This window comes from Phyllostomus hastatus, unplaced genomic scaffold (assembly GCF_019186645.2).
Source record: "Phyllostomus hastatus isolate PE091 unplaced genomic scaffold, TTU_PhHast_1.1 phas_contig_210, whole genome shotgun sequence".
Lineage (NCBI taxonomy): Eukaryota > Metazoa > Chordata > Mammalia > Chiroptera > Phyllostomidae > Phyllostomus > Phyllostomus hastatus.
Genome location: NW_025333737.1, coordinates 19151099 through 19160497, shown reverse-complemented (window position 1 = coordinate 19160497; position 9399 = coordinate 19151099). Strand labels below are relative to the sequence as shown.

Below are 9399 nucleotides of genomic sequence, written 5' to 3'. Positions count from 1 at the left end.
AAATATGTATTTTTTAAAGTCTTTACTTATGTTGCCGAGTTTCAGAGTACCGTGTTCCTCTTCTGAGGTGGTCTGGACTAAAAACCTCTATTAATATAGGGGGCACATTCTCTGGAATGCCCTTGCTAGCTCTAGACTGTGAGTAAAAAGAAGGGCCTTTCTTCAGTGATTGATAAGAACATGGAAGAAAATAGTGTACTCAAGCCAGCCACATCAATATATCAAGTGCTTTTCCATCATAAAGGCAAAAAGAGAGTGACTTAGTGATTCCTTTCAAAAGTACTCATCACCCAAAATATGGCTAGATCTTTGAGAACCCCTCTAGGGATTCTAGGTCTTAAATTTTGCTAAGTTGGATTTACCAAAACAATAATGATAATCCTACTTTCTAAAATCCAGTTATTTGAAAGGATAGCCTTATTTTTCTACCAGTTTTCAACCATGCTGTTTTTCCTCACCTAATCTACAGATTCCCCAATCAGTTTTTCAGAGTTCAACTGGTTCCAAGGTTTCTATGAGGCTGTCCTACCATCCTCCCACTCCTAACTACCACAGCTGCCCCTTGTGTCCCAGACAACTAAATCTCTTGGCACCATTCTCCTTACTCCCGCCGCCGCCTCCACCCCGTCCTCCACCCACTATGTCTGAAACAGTCCCACTTCCATCTGCCAAATTGTCTCTCTCTTCTCTATCCCATTATTGTCTCAAAAAGCTCACCTCTCCCAGGAAGCCTTCCTAAACCAACACTCTTCAGACCACAATAGGCACCACCTGACATTGAGGTCTAATGCACCCAGAATTCTTAGAATCAGGATTGCCTTCCAGGGATAAGAGGCGATCCCTTTGTAACCAACTGAGGGTGAGAGTGGTGGTGGAACACGTTTTCCTAAGAGAGATGAGCATGCAGAAGAGAGCATGTCCACAAGCCACCCTTTTTAAAGGCTGAAGTCTTTATTCTAATTCCTTCAGATCCTCAGTTTCCTTTTCATTTGGAACCCCCTAGATGAAGTCTATCAGCAAGCTGCATGCATATTTACATCAGTCAAAAAGTCTGAGCAGATACTTTCAACAAAACATAATATTTTAAATGTTGAAAGAAAGAATTAGCTACTGGAGGTCATCTGTGCAGATTCTGAAGTTATTTCTATATACAACTCTCCTAATCGAAACGGGATAGCCATGACTCTGAGTTTGGCTTCTTATTCTGCAGAAAGGTTTGAGGACCGGGTTTCAGATGTGGTGGGGTTACTCACTCTCATTATCTACTGAGTCCCATATACGAAACTGTTTGCTTTTGTTTTAAAAGTAGCTTTTATTGCAGGCTAGCCTCTCCCCATTAAGAAATTAGGGTTCAGGTCACAACCCAAGGAAAGGGGAGGTGAGTTGCATCATCCCCATCCTCAGGGGCCTGGTGCCCTGGGAAACCCAGGGTAAGAACAGGGTGAGTCCAAGATGCACACACGCTAGGAGACAGTGCGGCATAATGAGGCGGGCGTCCAACACCCTAAATGTGCTTTAGCTACCAGAATATTTGACACACCCACAAATTAAGCAGCAAAATGTTTTAATCCATTAATTCTAAAAATAATAGAGACATTTTATATTCGATGCCACCTCCTCAAAAGTCTCCTGCAGATTAGACAGACTGCAAAGTACAAAGCCAAACATTAAAGTTAAAGGAGCAGTTTTGGGGGGGTGGGGCTGGGTGGAGGAGGGCAGAGTGGGGGAAAATGCAGACAAATGTAATAGTGTCAACAATAAAGATAAAGAAAAAAATGCAGTTTGGGACAAGACCGCCACGAGGACATCTTCCTCCCCTTTGCTCATAAACATAAGCTGTCAACTTAAAAAATCCTCAAGGAAAAGTGAGAGAGCTTCTTCATGCTCTATAACCTTTCTCTTTACTTTAAATCTGTCTGTATTGTTTGAAGGTGAAAGAGATAAATTCAACCGCTCTAGTATAGACGGGTCTGAGCTGGACCCCCGGGACCCCTGGGACTACTGACTGGTTTAGTTCTGCTTCTACCAGCGCTGTGATGGGAGGCACTATGGTTCTTGTTTCAGCTGCAAGAGGTGTTGGGAACGAGTGCCCACTCACATCTAATAACAGCTTATCTAGCACATGATGGCAGCACCATACAAACAAGAGTGGTTTAAAGCAGGGTGGAGAATAAAGTAGACATTGTTACACTTTAAGGTTTCCTTTGTCTTTCCCCTCTTTTTACAAGGAGAATTCAGCCCAAGAATATCCACACTGTCCTTTGGTCCACCACATTCCAAACTTGTGATTTCAGATCCCCAGTCCTTAGAGCCTCAGGCTTTAGTGATGTATCCTTCTCGAATGAGGAAATCATAGATTTTCCGGGTTTTGTTCACATCTATCTTGATGAGCGCTCTTGCTTGCGCCAGTCTCAAGCCTCCTTGCTTGTTACATTCGTTCAACAGAGCAGATTTGTATTCTAAATAGGCTCCTGGGACCAACCTCACCATCTGACAGAGCTGTAAGACACGGCAAATTTAATAAATATTAACATCTATCATTCTCATAATTTAACCCAGCACGTATAGCCAAAATAAAACTTAAAAAGTGACATCAACCCCCAACTATTTTCAGGAGCTGTTCGGTGGCTGGACTACATTCCATTTAGTTTCTTCTTTGAAGAGAATATCCACAAAAGACAGACACCCCAGAAGAGAACGCCAGGATATGATTCTGGAAGAGCCTTTAGCACGTGTTGGCGGCTCACCTGTGTTTGTCAGGGAGCAACACCAGCACGTGTCCTGCGGCCCAGCACATTCCAACCCAGCCAGTCAGGGAAGAGCCACAGGGCATGGTGGGGGAGGGGTGAGGACACCTGGATTCCCAAGTGTGAGTCACATTATTTTTAGTATCGCATAAAGTCCTAGCCCCTGCTTTTGTGATACATTTCCTACTTTGGAGGGAGAGGCCAGGCTAAGAAAGACCACTTTAGCTGCTAAAAAGCTAGAAAACTGGTTCTTTCCAGTTTACTTACCATTAACCCATCAGTCTAAGGTCACCATTGTGTGGGTCAGGGTAAAGACTGCTTCAAACTCCAGGCCATTCGGTGCTCGGATCTGAATGGTGTGTGACCCCCCCTTTTTTTTTAATCACCCCTGGATATAAAATATACTTCCTTCTACTCCAAAACTCATCTTTGCTATTCCTGGTGGATAAGATAAAAGACTAATACTAGTCTTTCCTCCTTGACTCTTCCACACTGACTTGAGTCAATGGTACAAAGTGGCAGAGCGGACACTGATCTCAGGAAGTGTGAAAGGAGCGGATGAGGAGCAAAGGAGGAGTAGCACTTTCAGAGTGAACTTCAGAGCCACGGATATTCCTTTGAAAACACTTGATGATGACTCTTTTGAGGCTGGGTTTAAATTTCAGAAACAGCCACAACTAATATGCAGACAAGTCTGATGATCATAATGGAAAAAGCAAAGTGAGTCATCCATTTTTAAAGTGAAATTAACGTGGCTATATACAACAATGAATGCCTTTCTTTATGCTTAAAAACAGGCTATGGAGACAATTCCAAAAATCTCTCAAGTGATGGCTACACTGTTGGAGCAAGTGTAGAAGAACTCAAAGTGACTGTCCTAACAGGAAGTAACCATTTTCACATTAAAGTTATTTTAAGTTTGTAAAAAATTAATTTTGTTCAGATAAAGCACTTAGCATAGTATCTGGTACATAGTAATTGCTCAATAAATGCCATTTGCTACTATTTAGATTTACAAAGCATATGTTCTTCTCTCAGAAGGCAACTGGTGGCAAGGCGGTAAGGAACGGAGTCCTGTGAACCTGCTGAGGTAGCGCTTGGCTTCCCAGGAGAGGCCAGGGCTCTACCACCAGGAGATACACAGAGCAAAACGCATTTAATCCCATAACGTCAATTCAATCATTGATCAGCCTCTTTCTTCTAGCTCCCTTTCTTTTTGTTACCTCCTTTTCTTTTTCATTCAGCTTCTCTGTGCCAGGGAGGCCTGTGAGGTTCAAGGGTGGTGCACTTCGTCTACCTACAGACACAGACAGAAAAGGGCACACATTTCATAGGAGTGACAGTTCCTCAAGTGTAAAACATAACAAAGTTCCATGCAGCTATAGGAAATTTCCACCAGCCCCGCAGGCCCCAGTTTAACTAGCAACATGTGTACCACAATGTCCAATTGAAAACAGAAAAGGTAATATGTGTGTCCTTTGCTCTGCTAAAATACACATATAATTACACATATCTCAGCATCAAATACGACTGCTTAACACAGTAGTTATCACCCATTTCTTCTGAAAGCAACAGGAGATTCTAAAATCGAAAGCCCAGATCTCATCCATTTAAGAAAGGTCAAACACTACCTGCCTTGACAGCTGACGAATGGAAATAACAACTCTGCAGGAGACATTCCCTAACCCTGGCCGCTCTGCCAGCAGTACAAGGCAAACACGGTAATTAACCAAGTGCCATTTGCCTTCAGATCAAAGGCAGACTGTTAGGCCAGCAACAGGCCCTTCTTATTTATTATGTGAGGGAATATCTTTTCCTTCCAAAGTAACTCTATTTACAGGAAAGATCCACACAGAGAAACAATGAGCTATTATATGGCAAAGTAGAGGCTGAGGTGAACTCCCATACCTGAGAAAGAACCTAAGTATGAGGACAATGCCCAGGGAGGGAAGCTTGATGTGCAAACATTTTTGGTTTTGTTCTGCATGTTTCAGATTAGGGTTCATTTAGGGACAGACAGACTCAGTTGAACAAAATAAAATGTGGAATAATGTAAGTTTCATGGGTGGTGCCTTTTAGGTGGTGGACAGAAGGGGGTGGGACTACTAACAGGCTGCTCTGCTAGAAAACACCTTAGAGAAGCGTTTGTAAAACAACAAAGGGGATAAAGGCTTCTCCCTAACAGCACTCCCTTAACCCTAAAAGCTCAAAAAAGGAGACTGAAATCATTTGCTGCCTCACCAACATTACCAGAGGCTAAGTGACAACCAAGAATCCAGGTTTCCAAGTGCGCCCTGCCTTAGGACCAACTCAGAACACAAGGAGCAAGGGGTCTCCTTAACCTAAATATAGGGGCTGAAGAAGGCTAATGCCAGCCCAGGAAGCAAGAAAGAGTGAGTGAGTGCGGGTGGTTCAGAAAACACAGATGCCAAAGTTGCACGGTCATGTCAGTCCATTCATGTTAATTAGCCAGTATGAGGTTATTTATGTATCTGTACTTAGACTGGTGGGGAGACATCAGAAGTAAGAAACTTGTTAGACTTGTATTTTGCTGTTTTTGGCTATTCCCTAAAAGACTCTTTTCTCCTTTAAGTATGGAAAAAAATAATTACTTGAAACAAAGGAATAAATAAAAAAAAATCATCCCTGAGGTGGCCTTCCTCTGAGTCCTGTCTAGATCCTGAATCTGCGTGAGTGGCATGAGTGGCATCATCACAGGTCTGTTCCGAACTTCCAAAGAACGGTGAAGCTGCAAATGGGTCATCTTTTAGCCCAGTCTGTTTCTAATCAGCGGAGTGGTCTGTGTGTTCTGATTTGGGGAAGTGGCTAATCTACCATATGGAGCACCGAGGATTATCAGAGAGCATATGGCTTAATCTGTCTAGCTCTGTAAACTACAGTAAAAATAGGACATAACCAAAGAGGCAAATATAAGAAATAGAACCCCTTAACTCTCCAACTTAAAAAGAAACCCTTGCATTTTTGGCAGGTGACACGCCTCTTTGCTCATATATTTTATTTTTGAAGATTTTATTGACTTATTTTTAGACAGAAGGGGGGAGGGAGGAAGAGGGAGAGAGAAACATCAATGTGTGGTTGCCTCTCATGCACCCCCACCCCTGGGGACCCAGCCCGCGACCCAGGCACATGCCCTGACTGGGAATTGAACCAGTGACCTTTTGTTAGCAGGCTGGCACCCAATCCACTGAGCCACACCAATCAGAGCTGCTCATCTATTTTATACGATACAAAACCTTTATTTTTTTTTCCCCTTTGAGACAAATCTCAGAATCTGTGGTAGATATAACCACAGTAAACTAACTGCCCACAGACACTGGTAAAATGAGGAAACCACCTCTCTGGAGCTTGTCCTTCCTGGTCTCCGTACTTGAAACCTGAGGATAGTCCCGGTCTGGCCATGAAGATTCTGAAGAGTTGCTGATGTTTATAAACTGGGACAACATGTAATTACCATTACTCTGTCCGGCACCCTGGTCCCCCAGAGTGGGGAGAAACTGTTGGGTCACCACAATCTCTACAATGAAAACTTCACAATCAAGACTTGCACTAGCTTAAAAAATAATTACCTGAATTCGAAGCCATCGAAACTGAAGGACTCAGGCCGGAATCACTACAATGAAGAGGAGGAATTTATAAACTTATGTCATACCCGAGGGTGGCAATTTTCAAAAGCCCACATGGGGCTAGCCATTTACGTGGCCGGTTACTGTGAAAAGATGTAACGAGACAGACTGCATGAGTCCCACAGGTCATCCCACTGGACAGACCCGGAAAAGACCTCTGTTCTTGGAGGGGAGGTCGTTGGATTTGTTAAGAGCTCTGAGCCAGAAACATCACAAAGACCATTCATGGGCAACGACAGGAACATGATTCTCCAATGGAAATGATACCAACAGAGATGGAGGGAGAGAAAAGACCTGGGTGGAGGGAATTTATTTATCTTTAAAAATAAGTCCAAGTAGCAAAGTAGGATTCCAGGAGACCAGTTATATTTCTCAAAACTATTAGTACTGCACTGTTTCTGAAACAGAGCTCTAAAATTTTCTGAATTCTTCCAGTTATCCAATTATTATTACTCTGCCACAGGTAGGGTGCCCATGGAAATGCCTGACAGAAGCACGTCAAGGCCAAAAGGCTGCTCCCTCACCCTGGACTAACTACTCACATGTCAGCCTGCCGGCGGAGCCACTGCTGGCAAGCACTGCTGTCCTGGATGTACTGCAGGACTTCGGAGAGCATGGTGCGTTTAAGGCGCTCTTCCTCTCGCGTCTTCTTGAGGTGATCATAGGTTCTGGCACCTGGAGGTGTAAAAAAACCGCCACAACAGCAGTGGTAATGCAGAACTAAGATAATGCCGCAAACAGTTTGTCTTTTTCTGGTTTCTCTGCAAAACTGCTTCCACAATTATTTTTCCAAGAGCAAAGTAGATTTTTCCTAATTTGAAATCACTTTTTTGATATTAAAATATTTTTACTCCTTTTCCACCTTTAAGAAATTTTGAGGAAAAAAAAAAACCCCAAAACAGAAAAGTACAAAGAAAGTGAGAGTGACTCATATTTCCACCCCCAAAAGTAATTAACATTTAATAGCTATATTTGCTTCCTGTTCTATTTTTCTATCTATATTTTTCAAAGTCACACAAGTGCTGTAAGCATACACTCTTCCTTAAAAAGCAATCAGAATAACAAATAAAAACAAGTCCTCACTGACCAGTACTGTTCCTTTCCCGTTTTTCTCAGAGGCAACCAGTATCAGGTAACCCAACCCTGGACTCAGAGTCTTTACATACATATGGCTAAACAAAAGCTGCATGGTGTTTTATACAAAGGAATACAGATTCCACAGTGACACACTGGCTGGTTTCAAACTATGCTCCACAGAGCCCCGGAGCACCGTGAAAATCTACCAGGGATGACTGACATACTGGTGGTTCTGGGTTCTACACCTGAAATAGGTGTAAAAATAAAGAACCACTGCCCTGACTGATGTGGCTCAGCTGGTTGGGCGTTGTACCGCATAGTGAAGGACACCAGTTCAATTCCTGGTCAGGGCACGTGCGTGGGTTGCAGGTTCGGTCCCCATTAAGGGCGCGTATGAGAGGCAACCAATTGGTGTTTCTCTCTCACATCGATGTTTCGCTCCCTTTCTCTCTCCCTCCCTTCCCTCTCTCTAATAAATAAAATCCTTTAAAAACAAAAATAAAGAATACTAGGCTGAACTTACACCTACAAGGTTACTTCATGTGGATACTGGGTGATCGCTTTCAACCAGCAGGAAGGAGGAGGGAATGCTAAGGACCATTCCAACAGTAACGGCAAAACAACAAGACACTGCCGTTTATTGAAGATTTACTGTGGGCCTGGTACTGTACTATGTTTTCATGCATTTTCTAATTTATCTTCACACTAATTCTAAGAGACTTGGAAAATGGAAAATGGACCAGAATCACAGACCTGGTACACAGCAGGGCCAGAATCCAAACCCAGGCTGTCCAAGGCTGGACCTCAAGCTCCTAACTGCTGCAATACACTGCCTTTCCTACGACCTGGCTCTACTACAACTCTCTCTTTAATCACTTTGTTTAATTTCATTTTTTAAAGACTTTTATTTATTTTTAGAGAGAGGGGAAGGGAGGGAGAAAGAGAGGGAGAGACACATCGACATGCAAGAGAAACATCACTTGGTTGCCTCTCACATGCCCCTAACCAGGGACCTGGCCTACAACCCAAGTGCCCTGACTGGGATGGAACCAGCGACCCCTCCATTTGGAGAACAATGCCCAACCCACTAAGCCACACTAGTCACGGCTCTTTAATCCCTTTAAACCTACTGCCCCCCTTCGGACCAAAGATCACCACCAGTTCCAGTCACAGCACACGCCTGGGATGCAGGCCAGGTTCCCGCAGAGGGGTGTGCAAGAGGTAGCTGATCGATGTTTCTCTCCCTTTTTCTCCCTCCTTTCCTCTCTAAAAGTAAATAAAATCTTTAAAAAAATTATAATCACTTTACACCTTAGTTTCTCCATTAAATGGAAATAACAGTACCTATCTCACGATCCAAGAGACATGCTGAGTGTAGGGCCTGATGCATGGCAAACAGATGTTAGCTGCTACTAATGTAATTAACATCAACTCCTCCAGTAACTGCGATGCAAGCACCCAGAGCCCGCTGAAGCTTGGTTAGTGAGAACGACCAAGCCGTGTACCACTAAATTTTAAAAAGCTGAGGCTGAACACTAGAATACAAAATTCTTTTTCAAAAAGAGGCCACAGTAGAATTCTAAACCTAAAGCAGGGCCTCTTTTGTGTTTTAATGCTTTACCTCAGATAAATCATGTAATGGTATTTTTAAGGATTAAATAAAAGTTTACTGAAAGGATTAAAATCTCATTCTGAAGGAGGAAAGCTTGTTTTAAAAATCCACACCACCTCAGAGACTTCCTGTATGTGTTAGGAAGACACCTGCCCTCTGATACATCACATTGAACTTACTACAAAAATTGGTAATGCCTGCTGTCCTGTATTCTTGGAGCCTCTTGATTTCTTTTCGGAGTTCAAATTCCACTGTTTATCCCAAAATGAATGAAGGAGAAAAATGGGAAAAAGAAAGTTAACAACAATGAGCATTTTCA

At 43.0% G+C, this 9399-nt stretch overlaps 1 protein-coding gene across 2 annotated transcripts in view; it reads right to left on the bottom strand.

Moving 5' to 3' along the window:
* Positions 1 to 1292: 1292 nt before the first annotated feature.
* The window catches only part of TADA2A (transcriptional adaptor 2A), a 48037-nt gene continuing 39930 nt past the window's right edge, over positions 1293 to 9399 (bottom strand). For both annotated transcript variants that reach the window (XM_045835843.1, XM_045835844.1), the window contains 5 exons: positions 9260 to 9331; positions 6934 to 7066; positions 6335 to 6378; positions 3971 to 4044; positions 1293 to 2499 (listed from right to left, as the gene is read on the bottom strand). In XM_045835843.1, coding sequence (XP_045691799.1) covers positions 2314 to 2499; positions 3971 to 4044; positions 6335 to 6378; positions 6934 to 7066; positions 9260 to 9331 — 509 coding nt within the window. In that variant the 3' untranslated portion in view covers positions 1293 to 2313. The remainder of the gene's footprint in view (positions 2500 to 3970; positions 4045 to 6334; positions 6379 to 6933; positions 7067 to 9259; positions 9332 to 9399) is intronic.